At 46.3% G+C, this 17687-nt stretch overlaps 2 protein-coding genes and 2 non-coding genes across 6 annotated transcripts; all 4 read right to left on the reverse strand.

Moving 5' to 3' along the window:
* Positions 1-385: 385 nt before the first annotated feature.
* RASL11A (RAS like family 11 member A) lies at positions 386-2888 on the reverse strand. The gene is made up of 4 exons (XM_005213829.5): positions 2714-2888; positions 2286-2342; positions 2095-2174; positions 386-1130 (listed from the first exon to the last, which is right to left on the reverse strand). Exons 1-4 carry the CDS (start codon positions 2820-2822, stop codon positions 657-659), a joined length of 720 nt encoding a protein of 239 aa, XP_005213886.4. The 5' UTR covers positions 2823-2888; the 3' UTR covers positions 386-656.
* An 8001-nt stretch (positions 2889-10889) lies between these two features.
* RPL21 (ribosomal protein L21) lies at positions 10890-17642 on the reverse strand. 3 transcript variants are annotated; one of them, NM_001191412.1, is made up of 6 exons: positions 17334-17606; positions 13683-13761; positions 13362-13423; positions 12780-12892; positions 12121-12271; positions 10890-12013 (listed from the first exon to the last, which is right to left on the reverse strand). In NM_001191412.1, exons 2-6 carry the CDS (start codon positions 13747-13749, stop codon positions 11924-11926), a joined length of 483 nt encoding a protein of 160 aa, NP_001178341.1. In that variant the 5' UTR covers positions 13750-13761; positions 17334-17606; the 3' UTR covers positions 10890-11923. The 3 variants fall into 3 exon arrangements, with proteins under 3 accessions (NP_001178341.1, XP_005213818.1, XP_005213819.1); XM_005213761.4 differs by lacking the exon at positions 17334-17606 and adding an exon at positions 17611-17642 and having other exon boundaries at positions 11879-12013; XM_005213762.5 differs by having other exon boundaries at positions 11879-12013; positions 17555-17642.
* Positions 12620-12746, reverse strand: LOC112449175 (small nucleolar RNA SNORA27). The gene has a single exon (XR_003037661.1). It is a non-coding gene; the product is annotated as a small nucleolar RNA SNORA27 (small nucleolar RNA).
* LOC112449171 (small nucleolar RNA SNORD102) lies at positions 12993-13063 on the reverse strand. The gene has a single exon (XR_003037657.1). It is a non-coding gene; the product is annotated as a small nucleolar RNA SNORD102 (small nucleolar RNA).
* Positions 17643-17687: the final 45 nt, after the last annotated feature.

Here is a 17687-nt window from a genome sequence, read left to right on the forward strand (position 1 = left end):
GAGCGCAGGCTCAGTCAAATTCAACTCTTTTCGAACCCATGGACTGCAGCCCTCCAGGCCCCTCTGTCCATGGGATTCTCTAGGCAAGAATACTAGAGTGGGATGCCATTTCCTTCTCCAGGGAATCTTCCTGATCCAGGAATTGAACTCGAGTCTTTTGCATCTCCTGCCTGGGCAGGCAGGTTCTTTCCCAGATGAGCCATCCTGCAGCTATCCAAATCCCATTCCTCCTCCACAGACTCTTGTTTCTCCCACAAATTCCTTCTAAACCAACCCCTCACTGCGGAAGCCACCAATCAGAGTTCAGACCCAGGGCAAGCTCAGAGCAGTTCTGGGCTCTGGTGCAAGTATGATTTCTATAAAAAGACATTTAAAAACAAGGAGCAAGGTTACCATTTGCCTTTAATGGAAAAGTGGCTAGCCGTTAGTTTTTTAAAAACCTTTTATTTAAAAAAAAAAAACAACAATCTTTATACAACTTCTAGACAATCACCGTTTGAATTTTCAGAAATACATATACACTTGAAAACCAACAGTCTGTATAAAAATAAACTCTGAGTGTCTGATTAAAAAGGGGGACCCACCCCCCACAGTCTTCTCAGTAGCACGAATGCATGGGTTAAAAGGAGATGAGTCAAGCAGCCGTGGTGCTGTGTCTACCCCAGGGCGGGGGCAGAGGGGGCCTTGGCCTTGGAGGACAGAGCCTGCTTGAAGCGCCTCTTGAGATCCTGCATGTTGGGAGAGCGCGGCCGCGGGACGACGGACGCCCTCCTCCTCTCTGACCCCAGGTTGTGCAGCTTGCTTACTTCTCTGCACAGATGCCGGAACGCATCACACACATCTTCGTAGTTCTCGCTGGTGGAAACTTCCAGGAACAGGCTGCCCAGCTCGTTGGCCAGCTGGACGCCCTCTCGGGTCTGCACCTGCCGGGCATGCAGCAGGTCCCCCTTGTTGCCCACGATGACGATGGGGGCTCTGGAGTCAGGGTGGACCTTTCGGATGTGCTGGTGCAGGGGGCGGATGGCCAGGTAGCTGTCGTAGTCCGTGATGGAATAGACCAACAGGAAGCCCTCTGCCCACTGCACGCACTTGGACAAGGGGTCACCCGCCTGCATGAGGCTGTCCTGGACCTGAAAAGAGCGAAAAGAGCCCGGATCTAGGAAGGCCTCGGTGGGAAGGCACCAAGAGAATATCAAAGCCACCCTTGGAAAAAAACGTTAGAAAGAGAAATCACTAAATATAGTTTTCAGATGCTACCCGGCTTCTGCAGGAGGCTTTTAACATGGAAAGACCCGATTCTCAGGCAGGGTCCCGGCCTGGGTTATTTCTGAGCTGTTACCCATGCATCACTTTTAAGCTTGGCAGGTTGTCTATGATGAGCCCTGTAGGACTGACTGAAGAAGGACTTCAGTGAGAACTTTCAACTCAGGATGGCGCAATTTTTAGGGAACTAACTTCGAACAAACAAACCTTTGAGCATAAGCCAAGATAAATATCTATTCCCAAACCCATAAAAATATTTTTAGCGTGTCCTTCTTGAGAATGTTACAGAAACAAATTCCTTCTTTCAGATCTTCCCTCCCTAGAACAGAGAGCAATTAGTAACTTGTTAATCAAGTTACATTCCTGACAGCTTGCCCAGGGGTTATCTGAATGCAGGTACTGCAGAAACAGCTAGAAACGGGAGCGCTTCGGGGGTCTTCCTGGAGAGAAGACCCTCTCCGGAGTCCCACCCCATAGTTTTGTTCAGGCTCCAAGGCTGAGCTCTTACAGAATTCCTGGGATCCCTGTAACCAGTGATGCCCGGGCTGCTGCTGCAGAGAGAAGGTAAGGCTGACTCCCAGTTTCCGAGGTGGCTGACAGGAGGGGGCGGCCTTTAATGACCTCCTCTCCCCGTCCCCTCCTCCTATCGTGGCCGGTTTCTAACACTCCAACGACTGGGCCCTACCTGGGACGGCCCACCCCCTCCATCTCCTGCCATGGTAGGCGGATTCTTTACCACTAGCGCCACCTGGGAAGGCCCCTGCATCTCAGTGCATAACCTGGCTCCGGCGTCCGCAAGCGCGTGGGCCGCCGGCTCCCTTCAGTCCTTACCTGGATGCCCCCGGGGGTGTCCTGGATCTGCAGGGAGACCTGGTCTCCCTCCACGTACACAAGCCGCGAGTACAACTTGCCTGGAGGATTAAGGAGACTTGGGTTTTAAATTCTCATACTCTCATCAGAAAAAAAAAAAAAAGAAACAAATATCCGAGCACGCAGCCCCAACAGCGCGAGAGGAACCTAACCTGTATTCGGCTCATAATCGCCGATGAATCTCTTGGTCAGGAAGCGCACGATCATCGCTGAAAAGAAAAGAGGAAAATTCAGCTGCAGGACTAGGACGAGACTGCCAAAGCCGACCTGCTCAGGAAAGAGGGCGTGACCGGCCGCGGAGCCGCTGGTACCGCGCGCATCCTCAAGGCTCCGCAGAGCCCAGGGCGCGGCCGTGGCCTCCGCAAGTTTTGAGGCGGGTGCGGCCGTGGGTGTGCTACGGCCGCACCTGGCACCACACAGGTGCCCACTGGCTAGGGCCCGGGCCTGGATGCTCCGGGGGAAGCCGCGGGAAGCCAGGTGAGCGGGGCAGGCGGCAGGCCAGCAAGCGCGCGGACACGAGTGGGTCTCCCCTGCCCTCCCCCGCTCCGCGGAGAGCCCGCCTTGTCCCCGGAGCACTCACCGCTCTTGCCCACGCGGCCGGCGCCCAGCACGGCCAGTTTGATGTCCTTGGGCAAGAGGTAGTCGGAGGAGGACTCGGGGATGGGGGCGAGGAGAAAGTGCCCGGACATGGTGGGCGGCCGCACGGAGCGCACTCCGGAGCGCGGGGACACTGGTGCGCGGGGACCGCGGCGGCCGGCGCGGCTGGCCAGGCCCGCGGCTTTTAAAGGGCTGGGCGCGCTGGGGGCGCTGCGGCCGCCTCCTCTTCCCGCCCCTTCCCGCAGCGGCGGGCAGGGGGCGGAGCCGGAGGGCCCGGGCGACCGTCACCACCGCGTCGCTGCCTGACGCTCCACGCCAGCCCCCGGGCCCTAGAGACCCCGCCTCCACTGCGCCAGCATTGCCCGGGCGGCCCCTGCATCCCTCAGAGGCGAGCCCTGGGTCACTAGACCAGTGGGTGAATCTGAGATCAGAGTTACGAGCTGGGGGACGAAAGGAAGAGGAAAAAGGCGATCGGCCAGATGTTTCCGCATCAATGGGAAGGATAAACTCCTGTCCAATGTTGCCATTTGTATCGTTGAAAGATGCTGAGGGGCGGCATTATTAAGGAGAAGTGCCCTGACTGTTAGTGGAAGGGAGGCGCGGTCAGTGTGACCTCGCTCCAGATTTGTGAAGGCCCCTTGGGGAAGCGGTCGTTCACAGCTCAGCCTCCAGACCCAGCCTGGCTGCTGACGCCGGCTGAATTGACTCTTTAGCGACACTTAATCAGCATCCCATCCACTGAGAGCTCTGCCTCCGGACTAATTCTCCATCAGATCCCGTCCTAGGACCTGAGTCACTCGTTTGCTTCGTTATACAAGTGCTTACTTCTAGGTGTAAAGTGGAGTTTAGGGTGGGCATGGAAGGGGGAGGAAGAGGACACAAAAGCAAAAGGGCGCCTGTCTTGAGTTTCCGAGCTCACAGTGGCCAGGCTAAACAGCCTGGCCCTCAGTTCTCGCCCTTAATGGCCTTGACTCTGACCCCTCTCACATCCACATGGGTTAATCGCCAAGTTCCCTCATTTCTTCTGCCTCAGTCTCCTGGGGTCTCCTCGGCTCCCTCCCTCCTGCTCGCCTGGCTTCTTGCCTGAAGAATCTGGGAGTGGACTGGTTTCCTTCCCCCTCCCCCGGGGTCGCTTCCTCTGATCTCTGTCATCCTCAGCCTTGTACCCAGTGATGCACTCTCAGGGCACCCTTGGCAGCACTGACCCCCAGCTGTCATTACTGCCTAGTAGAGTGTTTATTTCATGTCTGTCTCCCGGAATGCAGGGCCTCTAGCTTGGTCTTGGATGCCCAGCACATAGTGGTATCTTAGGAGGCTGTTAATAAATGTGAGTGCACTGACTGACTTTCTGAATGAATGGGGTCTTCACTGTGTAAACTGGAGAAGACAGAAGTCACATGTGTAACCTCGTTCCCCAAACCCTGGTTTTGAGATTAACTTGCTCTCAGGAGAAAGTGTTCCAAGAAACACCCTGAGAGGGATCGCCTTATGTCAGCTGAACTGGCTTTTGGCTTTGCACAAGCAGTCCCTTTCTGTGCAGCCTCAGTCTGACCGGAGAGACGTGAAGCCCAGACCCTCCTTCCCTGACCGGGGAAAAATCCCACAGAGATGGTGGTGACTTACAGAACCACCTTGAAATCACCAGGTTCAGTGACAGGGACCTGGGCTTCTGCCTTTCAGGTTTCTCTTGGCCTCTGCTTCTTGAGCACAGAATGGCTCCTGCTTCACCAAACATCAAGTACTCATCCAAGCCAGAAGGGAAGGAGGGAACCCTCTGTCTCTTTTTATTATGAAATAAAGTAACTCTCAGAAGAACCCAGCAGGCTCTCTTACGTCCCAGTGGCCAGAACTGAGAAGCTGGGAACAAGTGTTTCCAATGCCCAGCAGAAAAGACCAGGACGAGCTCGAGTCAGCTCCTCCTGGAGGTGACACAAACCACTACTATGCTAGGAGCCCAGTGGTGGAAGAGGGGACGCGTGCTGAGCAGCAGTCATGGGCTCTGTCCACACACCCTCACTCTCCTGAGGCTAAAACGTAGTATTTACAAGGGGCAAGAGAGCCCTTTCTTGGCTGAATCGTGGGCGTGTCTCCTCACCTGACTTTCTTACGTTCTCACGTATATACGATCATTGTAGGTTAAGGTCACCCCATAGGGAAGATCCCTAAAACTGTTCTCTGCCTGGTGTCGTTATGTTCTGTCTGTACTTACACTGCACCTTTGCTCAGAGAGCTCGAAACGTTACTCCTCCATTCTCCTTGGAAAGCTCTTTGCATTTGCAAACACACAAGATCACCCATGACCTTTCAATGCAGGTGTGTACCTGAACGGTAGAATTATAAATAGCCTTGCCTAAACTGTAGGTGCTTGTCTTCTATTTCATTTTAATTTCTTTGTATCCAGAGTTATGTAATATGGCTGTGCAAGCAACATATCACAGGCATGCTGAAGTGGTTTTAAAAAGATAATAGAAGTGTGTAGGCGCAGATATGAATATACAGATCTGTGGGTGTTTAGAAGTGTGAAGAGTAGATTTGGTAATACGCAAATAGCAGGCTCCGGACTCTATTAACCTTCACCAACCACAGGAAGGAGTTTGATTTCCAGCCCTAGACAAAACTTTGCCAGGGATCCTCCTGGACTTCAAGAACATCTCTTCCAGCACCATCACTCAATGTCAGCTACCTTTCCTGTGTATCCTAAATTCCCCAGTATAAAAATTAGGCTCTGTTCTCTACCCACTCCCTACTTTATTTCAGTTCAGCAGTCAAATGATTGAAAATCTACTCTCAGCAAAGCTGCTAAGCGCTGGTACAGAACACAGAGAACAGCTTTCTATTATCAAACATTTACTGAGAGGACAATAATGTGTAAGACACTCTCACCTGCCTTCACAGACATCCCCTTTGTGAAGTTAATTACAATAATTATCCAATTATCATTTATATATTATTCTTGAGTTTACAAAAGAATTTTCAATTATCTTAATTCTCCCTTAATCTTAATCCTGTGAAATGGGTAAAAAAAAATTTTTTTTTTAACTTTTTGGCCACCCTGAGAGGCATGTGGGATCTAGTTCCCTGATCAGGGATCAAACCTACACCCCCTGCAGTGGAAGCACAGGGTCTTAACCAATGGGACAGCCAGGGAAGTCCCTTGAATAACTTTTAATGGAGTATAATCTTTATAAGTATTGAAACACTATGCTGTGCACTTAATATAAGTCAGCTATACTTAAAAACAAACTCACGGATACAGAGAGCAAGACAGGTGGGTACCGGAGGGGAAGGTTGGAAGGGAGGTGAAAAGAGTGAAGGGGACCACCTGTATGTTAACTGTAGCTTTGGCGGTGATCACTTTGCAATGTACACAAGACGCTGGTTTATAATGCTGCATACCTTGACCTTATGTTAGAAATATGAGGTGGGGGTCAGGTTATCAGGGAAAGCTACAGGGAGAAAAGACTGGTCTCTGGGCATATTGGATAGATGGAAACACAAGGGTAGAGACAGGTCTTATCTAGCTGGGAGAGCAGCATGAGCAAAACCAGGAAGGTAGGACGTGTGTGGCACATAGTCTCAGATCAGATGCAGTAGACCCTGATGCTGGGAAAGATTGGTGGCAAGAGGAGAATAGGGGCCAACAGAGGATGAGATGGCTGGATGGCATCACAGACTCAATGGACATTAATCTGAACAAACTCCGGGACATAGTGAAGAACAGGGAAGCCTGTAGTGCTGCAGTCCATGGGGTCGTAAAGAGTTGGACATGACTTAGCAATTGAACAGTAAAACGACCCCAAATGTTGGGGAGCAGACTGCGGGTGGTAGTGAAGGCCATACTGTGGCTTCATCTGGGGGCTCCTGAACACCCCTGACCTGTCTCTGAGGAGGCGACCCCTAGTACATGCAAGTGCCAGTGCTGTCAGTATGCAAAGGACAGGCGACATCTCTGCTGTCAAGCATCTTCAAGCTGTTTGCTTATTCATCTCCTGTGAGAAATTAATCGGAACTCTTGTTCTTTCTCAGGAGCAGACACTCAATCACATCTCCCCTTAAGCTAAGCCATCATCTCATTTGATAGACAGCAAAGAGTACCCCATGGCATCCCTTTTCTAAACCAAATGATTTCCATAAACTGCACTCTTGCTGAGAAAGTTCTGTGAGGATTCTCTATGCTTTTTTTATGCAGGACTCTGAGAGATGGCCCATCCGTGGCTCCTCACCACATGGCTCCTGCTGTTTGAAAAGACCCACAGTAGAGTCTTGGATGGTTATTCATGCCTTTGTACATTCTCCATCTTAGCATAATAGCTGCAGTTTCTGCCTCACTCTTTTCATAACCAAGCAATCTGCCTAAGATTCTATGAAGATTTCTCACTCGAACAATACTAATTTTTCCCTTTTAAATAGGGCTGGGATGAATATGCTATAAACACTCATATCCCAAACAAATCAAATTCAGCTTGAAATTCTCCTTGCTCAAAAAAATAAGATAAACCTGTTATAGTGATGCCTATTGCTAAATTTTAGCAATTGTTTATATTTTAGAATCTTTCCTATCCTAGTACAGAAAAAAAAATGCAAATCTACCCTAATGGGAATATAGAAGAGATATGAAACTGAGGTTTTTTTGTTTTGCCAAACATTTAGAAGGAAATTTCAGAGATGTAGCTTATTCAACCCTTCAGATTGGCTTCAGCTGAACACGAACATAAGGCCTTCAGTGATACCTGGCTAGATCAGAAGAGAAAGTCCAAGAAGCCACACAGCTTCAATCACGATTGTCGCTCTTATTAAGAACAGGGTGAAAAGTTTTATAGTTAGAATATTTTTCTTCATTCTCATTGGGGTGTGTGGAAAAAAGGGAATTGTACAGTAAGGGATTCATTTATAAATGCATACTTTGTGATGGTTACTAATTAAAGGACCTGCATTTCAAGGCAGGCACATACTTTTATCAGCACACACAAAGCTCGTTTCAATTTAATTCATCTCTCCACTAATAAAACCTTCCAAGATCATCTGTAAAACAGTTGCACTAAACAAGAGATGCCCAAGAGTTGGAAATACAGATGTAGAGCTTCAGAGAAAGTGAGCTCTGAAATTGAGTCTCAAGTTTATTAGAGATGGCTAAAGATAAATCTAGCGGATCTCACATTTGAGAATGCTTCTCAATCATCCAGGGAGCTTGTTTCAAGTGCCAGGCTTGACTGGCAGAATTTCTGACTCAGTGGCTCTGGGGTAGGTTTGCATTTTAAACAAGTTCCTAGACGTGGATGCTGCCTCTGGGGCACCATACTTGAAGAACCACTGCTCCTAGAAAGAACTTAGGAGGGACAGACGTGGAACCTCAAGGAAGATCCAAAATAAAGTGGCCGAGGGAGTTAGACAGGCAGGGAATTTGGTGAAAGGATGATGGCAGAAGGGCCTTCCCAGGTGGCATCGTGGGAAAGAACCCACCTGCCAATGCAGGAGATACACACGTGCATGACGGCCGAAGCCTTTGAAAGGAAAACAATTTCCTGGCCCTGACAAATACTAGGGAGATGAAGCCAAATTGGAAAAGTCTCCAGATTTAATTAGCAGGGTGTTTGGTGACCTGTAGGAGTAGTTTCATTAGAGTGGTGTAGGTGGAAGCCAGATTTGAGTGGGAGACTGGGAGTTGAAGCTACAAATGAGACACAGGAGAAGCTGTTTGTTTCATTTGCTGGCTCTCAGCAGTCCATAAGCTGAAATGAAGGCAGCAGTAGTGGAAAGGGTCAAGCAAACAAGAGAAAGCAAGAATAATTGGTGAAAACAAGGGCAGTGTAGTGTCAATGCACCTCTCGAAGCCTGATTTTGCCTTAATTTAAATAGGATTTCTGATTGGACTCCTTCTCCTAGGTTGTAACTTCCTTAAGGGTGCTTAACCTCCTTTCAGGGTAAAGTAGGGGAAGTGACAGTAACCATCTCCTAACTTACTGAATCTGACTTTGGCTGGAAGTGGTACAAGATGTCAGAAAGGCAGGTAGAGGCCAGATGATACAGGGCTTTGAATGTGAGAATAAAGGTCAGAAACACAGGAAGGTTCAGCAGAGATGGCAGTGGAGGCAAAAGGAAACCAGGTAAGTGGCCCAGAAGCTAACGAAAGCCCAATTCAGTAATTCAACATTTTCTTCCACCAGATTAGCAAGAACTAAATTATAATGCGCTTCCCTGGTGGCTCAGACAGTAAAGAATACTCCTGCAATGCTGGAGACCTGGGTTTGATTCCTGGGTCAGGAAGATCCCCTGGAGAAGGAAATGGCAACCCAGTCCACTATTCCGGCCTGGAGAATCCCTGTGGACAGAGGAGCCTGGCGGGCTATAGTCTATGGGGTCACAGAGTGACACAACTGAGTGACTAAGCAGCAACAAATGAGCAACAACTGGGGAGAGTGAAAAGACAAGCATTTTCACTCACTCACAGAGTACAGACTGGTACAACCCTTTAGGAAAGCAATCAATATCAAGAATCTGAAATTCAGTACTGTGCCTGAGGATGCAGATTCATAGTCTCACCAATGATAGCAATTTATAAAACTGCTGTACTGCACACCAGACAGAGGAGTTCCCATTTCCTGGTGACCTCCCCTCTGCGTGGCCAGGCCCATCTGCAGCCCTTTCTCTGGTCTAGCCTCAGCAGCCCTCCAGCACTGTGTCCTATGATCCTCCATTTCCTTTTTGACAAGTCAAGTTACACTTCATTTAGTGAGTTAAACGTGGAATCACTCCAAGCGCACAAAGGACTTGTAGAAAATCCTTTGGTCCAATCTGTCAGACTTGCAGACAACCCTCATTTTACAGGAGCAACACAAAACAAGGTTAGCATGACTTGCTGGAGAATGAACAAAGGTTTGAAGTATCTTAATGTTTCCACATTACATGAAATATTTAATAACTCATTACTCCTGAGCAACGTGGTTGGTTAGCCCTCAAAATTCAGAAACACTGTAGTTTCTAACAGTCACTGTAGTCAATAAATGCTCTTGAATGAGAAAGCACTGCCTTTTAAAACAAGTAGGCATCTACTTTAGGTTATTTTCCTGTAGTTTATAAAGTCCACAGGAAAATAAAACCACCTAAAGTAGATGTCTACTTAAAAAAAAAAAAAAAAGGCACTGCTTTTCTCATCCAAGAGCATTTATCAAGGACTTATGTGCCAGGGGCTTCCCTCATACATAGCTCAGTTGGTTAAGAATCCACCTGCAATGCAGGAGATCCTGGTTCCTGGGTTCGAAAGATCAGCTGGAGAAGGGATAGGCTACCCACTCATCTTCTTGGGCTTCCCTGGTGGCTCAGCTGGTAAAGGAAGTGAAAATCGCTCAGCAGTAGTCCATGGAGTTCTCCAGGCCAGAATACTTAAGCTGGTGGCTTTTCCCTTCTCCACGGGATCTTCCCAACCCAGGGATCGAACACCTGTCTTGGGAAGTTTTTTTTTTTGGGGGGGGGGGGGCGGCGGGGAGAGTGGATTTCATTCCATCAACCTAAACCAGATGTCATCTGATTCCAAGCACTTTCATACCCTTCCTTAACATGCTTTTATCAGGGATGGTTCATCTATGATTCAAGGTAAATGAAGGACAAGCAGAAATTCCGTCAAATGAAGAAAGCCAAGTATGGGTGTTTTGGGCCAAGGCAAGTGTATGTGCAGAACTTGGGCAATGCACAGAATTTTCCTAATAGAGCCATCATGTAGGAAAAGAATATTTAGTAGGACCTGGACTTCAGAGTTACAGACAGCTGTTTTAATATTCCTGCCCTGGATGAAAACTGCAAACTCAACAGATCACGATGTTGTCACCAAACACTGTGTGACACCATGTTGTGTGTTTTACTTGGCTTCCAATCAAACCTGAACAGCTTTCCGCTTTGCAAAGGCAGCAGAAGCAAACACAGGTTAAGCAGTGTGCATTACAAGAGGATCAGTAAGTGGGAAGTCTTGAAGCTACTCTAACAGTAGCTACAAGAAATGAAGAGAAAGTGACTAAAAAGGCCGGAGTGAAGAAATGGCTGTGACATTCATAGAACAGAATTTTCAAGTAGGCAGTGACTTCAACTGGTGCATAAGTGGCACCATCAACTTACCTTGAAAAACACAGAACGGGAATGCCAACAGATGCAATTCATTACGGTTCTCCTTTTCTGCAGTGGTGGTAAACAATTTATTTTGCCCAAAAGTCATGTTTAAACATAACCCTCCACCACTAGGTGTGCATCTTTAAGGGCAATTAATAACCAACCACACTCACTGTGTTAGGTTAGGAATCCAAGACTCAGTGCCAGGTCTGCTGGACTCCAAAGCAGACCTACGACCATCCCGCCACCCCAGATAAAACTGAAGGCCGCCAACACCAGGGTTTCACTCATTCACAGCATTTACCAACATTATACACAGGTTCTTGTCTCTAACAGTGGGGAGAGAACACCCTTTAAATAAGCTCGCTACAGGTACTACCACAGAATCCTGAAGGCAGGGGAGTGGGATGGGATCAAGGCCCTACTGGGTGTTTACCACATCCAATTAAAAATACCCAGGAAGTAACAGAACCCAAAATGTGCTCCAAATACACTAAGTAGCTTTAAAATATTATTGCTATGAAGCAATAAATCCTTGCCCAACTCTCTCCCCTCATAACCTTGGCACCTTACTTGACTTGTGCCTCTGCTTCCTTTCACGCAGAATGGGCAAAACTGAACTTATTCCAAATTTTTTGAGTACATTTTATTAAGTGCTTAGAAGGCCACATCAGTTTAAATAAAAAAGGTCCTCTGGTTTTTAACACTCTGCTGAGCACTGCTGCATGAATGGTCTAAACAGCTCAGGCTTCAAAGTTAAGTTCCTGATCCTCAAAACATATCTATTTATGATGCAATTAAGAGTAATCAACTTTTCCTGAACTCAACTATAATGCAACAGATAATCTTTCATTCATTACATCCCCCCCCCAAAACAGGGATTTAATAGGCTATTTTCCAAGAAGTAAAAATACTTTATAAATAATATCTGGCAGTGTATTAAAAAATGGAGCATACTGAACAACAAACTATCTTACACCTTTCAGGAAGAAAAAACACTAAATTTGAAAAGACATCACCCACTCAATTTGGACACAACACCTCTACTCAATTAAGAGAATCATTTACACAGTCCAGGTCTTTATTTTTACACCCATCAGGCCATGAATTCATAGGGAATGGGCTCCAACAGTTCGGGTTCCTTTCCATTGGTCCTCACAAAGTGTGCTTCTCTGGGTGGAGCAGGCTAAAAAAACACAAGGGAGTAATTATATAAAGTACTGTAACTCAATTTCAAACTGTTCCCAGAACCAATAACACACTCAACACCAAGAAACCCTGCCAAGCACTCACCTGGCGCTTCAGCTGAACCCAAGTCCCTTTCTCTTTGGCTTCCTTCTTTTTCTGATCATTTTCCTTCACACGTTTCAGGAAGCTATCTCGGCTCTTAGAGTGCTTAATATGCTCGATACGCACATTAATTCTCTTGGCAAGAATCTTGCCCCTGGAGAAAAAAGAGCCTTGTAAGTGCTTCATCAAAAACACAGCCTAAATTCAGAGAATCCTTTCATGGGTTTTACTTTAAACCATGAACCTCTACCCAGAGACAAGATGACAGCAAATTTACAATCATTTATTAAATCTTGCTGAACTGGGTGTTGAGGCAAACATCCCCATTCATAAGCTCTCTTCTGTGAGATGACAGACTCTGAAGTACCAAATAATTTAAGCAAAACCAGACCACTAATAAAATGTACAACTTATTAAACTTCTTACTTTCTAAAAACTATAACTACTTAGTTAACATACTCCATAAGGCTTTAACATTGTAAGGTGCAAACTAAGTTTATTACAATGTTTCCTCTGACAGGTTACAAGACAAACACCCAGTTTGCCTGAGTTTTAAAAGGTTATTTCCTTTGCCCCACTTGAATGACCAATAAAGACATAAGTCCAATTGGCAAAGTGAAAGGGGGTGTGAGGCAATATACAAAGAATTAGACCTTACTTACTTAACTTGTTTGTTTACAATGATGCCAACAGCATGCTGGGTGACATTATAGACTCTTCCAGTTTTGCCATGGTAACATTTGTGGGGCATTCCTTTTTGAACAGTACCCATTCCCTGTTTAGAAAGGAAATCAATGTTATGCCAGCAATTTCCCCCCTCCTTTTAAACCCAAAGTAAGATATTTTAATTTTTTTTCTTTAAAAGGCAACTCAAGAGCTCTCAGAGCCGGTGAAATGTCATTTTCACGTTGCTTTAAGCAATCAAAAAGACAATCATCATTAAGCTCTGGAGTGCCAGGACACATACACTTAAGTTCTTATGATGTCCCCCCTAACTTTTCCACTAGCTGTTAAAAACAAGTAATGAGAAAATTCTTAAGACTCAAAAATAGCATTTTAAAAGCTTGTTTTTGAAAGTAAAATTACAATAGCCATTCCACACTCTTAAGAAGCTCCTCCTCAGTAAATGGATTTCCCCTCAATTAGGAAGACAAAAAGATGGAATACACACTGTTCAAATTTCAACACAACTTTTCTAACTTCTAATGTTACTCCGTGGTTAATTCTCCAGTTTTATAATTTACCTTGATATCTACAATATCACCCTTCCTGTAGATTCGCATGTATGTGGCCAAAGGAACAACTCCTGCAAAAAGAAAAAGAAAAAAAAAAACAACACACAAAACAGTCAATATCGAGAGTAAAAGAAATACTTACTAGCCTTCAACACACTTTTTGGCTGTTAGAAGTACTTTGATAGCCAACAATTTAGAAATTATATATAAAATGCATGTTTTATATTTATTAAAAGGCAGATGCTGATTAATCAGTGTCATTTATTAACAACACACTGTATGAACCGCAACACACAGGCAATAAACCAGGAGGAGGGCAGCTCCACTCACCATGTTTTCTGAAAGGCCTGGAGAACATGTAGCGGGTGCCCCGCCTCTTTCCCTTTGTGTTGGTCATCTTGGCGAATCACTGAAACCAGAAAGCACAGAACACTCAAACACAGTGTCAACAGTGTCATCTTCTCCTTTAACCAAAAAATATGTAATTACAAATGCACTCATTTCAGTAGCAACATCAGAATTAGGCAACAATCTACAAGGCTGGCTCACCGATCAATAGCTCTTATAAAAGGGGAAAAAGCAGTAATTTTACCAAGATTTTTGTCAAAATCACCTAAAAAGTCTAAGAAGCAGAAATGGATTTCAGAATCCAAACCAGCACTTTCCCTATGAGAATATAAAAACACAACAGGACCCTGGCATACTATTTCTGAGACTGCCAAGAGCACTGGAATTACTAGAAGGCAAAGCACAAAACTCAGTCTTTTATTTTTGCATATTGGGTACCCCCCCTTTCAACCTACAGGTTTCTCTTATACAGCATCTATTAACTTATCAAAAATCTCTAACTCACTTCACATATCTAATTACTCAGTTGTTTACCAGGAAATGTAAGGTTTATCTACACTGTTAAACTTTTCACTTTGTTTCCCAAAAGCTCAAAATAATGGTTTTAATTGCCTCAGATCACCCAAGAGAACTACCATTACTGGCAACGACTCCTACCACAAGGAGATCACAAGTCAGAACACAGTGTTCTAACCTAAATCAATCTCTCAATATGTTACCATATCTTCAAAAGAAGTGACTCCCAAGAATCTTTTTCATATGACTTGTCTGGCAAGGAAACAGAATGTTTTAGCTAACCCATCAAAGTTAAACCACTGTGCACACTCTTACTTCACATTCTACTAATTACTCTGTAATGGTCTATATGGGAAAAGAATATTAAAAAAAAGAAAGACTTATGTATAAATGATTCACTCTGCTGTACTCTACAAACTAACATTGTAAATTGACTGACTATATGCCTATAAAAACTTTTTAAAAAATATCCACAACAAAAAAGAAAGGCAAGAATAATCTATCAAGCCTAAATATTGCTTCAATTCTCAACTCTACATTTGTACTAACTTCATATAAACTCGCCTTACGTTCATAAACAAGGAGACATGCTCTGTGGGTATCAGTAAGTCATTTCTTGACTACTGAGCCCACTAGTTAGAAATCCATTCACGATCCAAGACACATGACTTGCCTTTTGCAAAGAAATAGAGAAAAACAACAGAATGGGAAAGATTAGAGTTCTCTTCAAGAAAATCAGAGATACCAAAGGAACATTTCATGCAAAGATGGGCTCGATAAAGGACAGAAATGGTATGGACCTAACAGAAGCAGAAGATATTAAGAAGAGGTGGCACGAATACACAGAAGTGTACAAAAAAGATATCACGATCCAGGTAATCATGCTGGTGTGATCACTGACCTAGAGCCAGACATCCTGAAATGTGAAGTCAAGTGGGCCTTAGAAAGCATCACTACGAACAAAGCTAGTGGAGGTGATGGAATTCCAGTTGAGCTATTTCAAATCCTGAAAGATGATGCTGTGAAAGCGCTGCACTCAATATGCCAGCAAATTTGGGAAACTCAGCAGTGCCCACAGTACCAGAAAAGGTCAGTTTTTATGCCAATCCCAAAGAAAAGCAATGCCAAATAATGCTCAAACTACTGCACAATTGCACTCATCTCACACACTAGTAAAGTAATGCTCAAAATTCTCCAAGCCAGGCTTCAGCAACACGTGAACCGTGAACTTCCAGATGTTCAAGCTGGTTTTAGAAAAGGCAGAGGAACCAGAGATCAAATTGCCAACATCCACTGGATCATGGAAAAAAGCAAGAGAGTTCCAGGAAAACATCTATTTCTGCTTTCTTGACTATGCCAAAGCCTTTGACTGTGTGGATCACAATAAACTGTGGAAAATTCTGAAAGAGATGGGAATACCAGACCACCTGACCTGCCTCTTGAGAAACCTGTATGCAGGTCAGGAAGCAACAGTTAGAACTGGACATGGAACAACAGACTGGTTCCAAATAGGAAAAGAAGTACGTCAAGGCTGTATATTGTCACCCTGCTTATTTAACTTCTATGCAGAGTACATCATGAGAAATGCTGGGCTGGAAGAAACACAAGCTGGAATCAAGATCGCCGTGAGAAATATCAGTAACCTCAGATATGCAGATGACACCACCCTTATGGCAGAAAGTGAAGAGGAACTAAAAAGCCTCTTGATGAAGGTGAAAGAGGACAGTGAAAAAGTTGGCTTAAAACTCAACATTCAGAAAACGAAGATGAGGCATCTGGTCCCATCACTTCATGGGAAATAGAGGGGGAAACAGTGTCAGACTTTATTTTTGGGGGCTCCAAAAATCACTGCAGATGGTGACTGCAGCCAGGAAATTAAAAGATGCTTACTCCTTGGAAGGAAAGTTATGACCAACTTAGATAGCATATTCAAAAGCAGAGACATTACTTTGCCAACAAAAGGTCCGTCTAGTCAAGGCTATGGTTTTTCCTGTGGTCATGTATGGATGTGAGAGTTGGACTGTGAAGAAAGCTGAGCGCCGAAGAATTGATGCTTTTGAACTGTGGTGTTGGAGAAGACTCTTGAGAGTCCCTTGGACTGCAAGGAGATCCAACCAGTCCATTCTGAAGGAGATCAGCCCTGGGATTTCTTTGGAAGGAATGATGTTAAAGCTGAAACTCCAGTACTTTGGCCACCTCATGCGAAGAATTGACTCACTGGAAAAGACTCTGATGCTGGGAAGGATTGGGGGCAGGAGAAGGGGACGACAGAGGATGAGATGGCTGGATGGCATTACTGACTCTACGGACTTGAGTTTGAGTGAACTCCGGGAGTTGGTGATGGACAGGGAGGCCTGGCGTGCTGCGATTCATGGTGTCGCAAAGAGTCGGACACGACTGAGCGACTGAACTGAACTGACGGAGCACATCTCGCAGTTTGGGCAACTCTGGCAGCTGCTACAAACTAGCCTGCCAGCCTCCTCTGTCCTGGGATTTCCCAGGCAAGAGTACTGGAGTGGGTTGCCATTTCCTTCTCCAGATCTTCCGGACCTAGGGATTGAACCCGGGTATCCCGCATGGTAGGCAGACGCTTTTCCGTCTGAGCCACCAGCGGAAGTCCACAAACTAGACAGAAGGACGCAAAAACTAAGGCTAAGCGGTTTCTTACTTAACTCCCCTCCCCGCCCCAAACTTCTAAATCAGACAGAACTATTCAGAAATCCCTGTACTTAACACTTGCTGCCCTGCATTAATACACCCGTAGCCAACAAAAGCATTTTCCCTTTGTCCAACTGGGGCTCCAAGACAACATTTAAACGACCCGAAATCACTCCCTCTGTATGAACGACTAACGGCCTCGTTTCTTAGTCCAGGTGGACTCTGGGCACCTCTGCGGTTCTCCGACCAGGACCCCAGGCTCACACACACACCTCGCCAACCCGTTCCTACCACCCTGAAGCCCCTAGCCCGCAGCATATATACTTCAGCTTCTGCAACGAGAATAAGGATGCCACCCTGAAGGCATTCGAAAAGAAAGGGTCACGCGGCCCCAGAGCCGGTCCGAGGAATCCCAGGTCAGCAGGGCTGAAGCCGTGCAAGCGCAGGTGGGACCAGTACCCTTGCTCCGACAGACCCGAGTCACGTCACCCAGGGGCCGCGGCCCCGCTTCTCCGGGGCTCTTCCCCTCAGCAGGTCGCGGCCTCGGCCCAGCCCCGCGCCCGCGGTCCCGGGTCTGGAGGGACACGGCCCCACCACTCGAGCCAGCGGCCCCCGGAAAAGCTAGACAGCCTTTCTAGGGCTTCATGCGCGGCCTGAGCCGCTACAGGGTTGAAACTCACGCCTGAGGGGCCGGGAGAGAGACGAGAGGCGGCGGGAGCCACGCGCGGGCCTTTACCTGGAAGATGGCGGTTCCGGCCGAAAAGAAAGAGGCGGGGCCGCGCATGCGCCTTTCAAGGCCCTGTGGGCTGCCCA

The sequence above is a fragment of the Bos taurus genome, chromosome 12 (genome assembly GCF_002263795.3).
Source record: "Bos taurus isolate L1 Dominette 01449 registration number 42190680 breed Hereford chromosome 12, ARS-UCD2.0, whole genome shotgun sequence".
NCBI lineage: Eukaryota > Metazoa > Chordata > Mammalia > Artiodactyla > Bovidae > Bos > Bos taurus.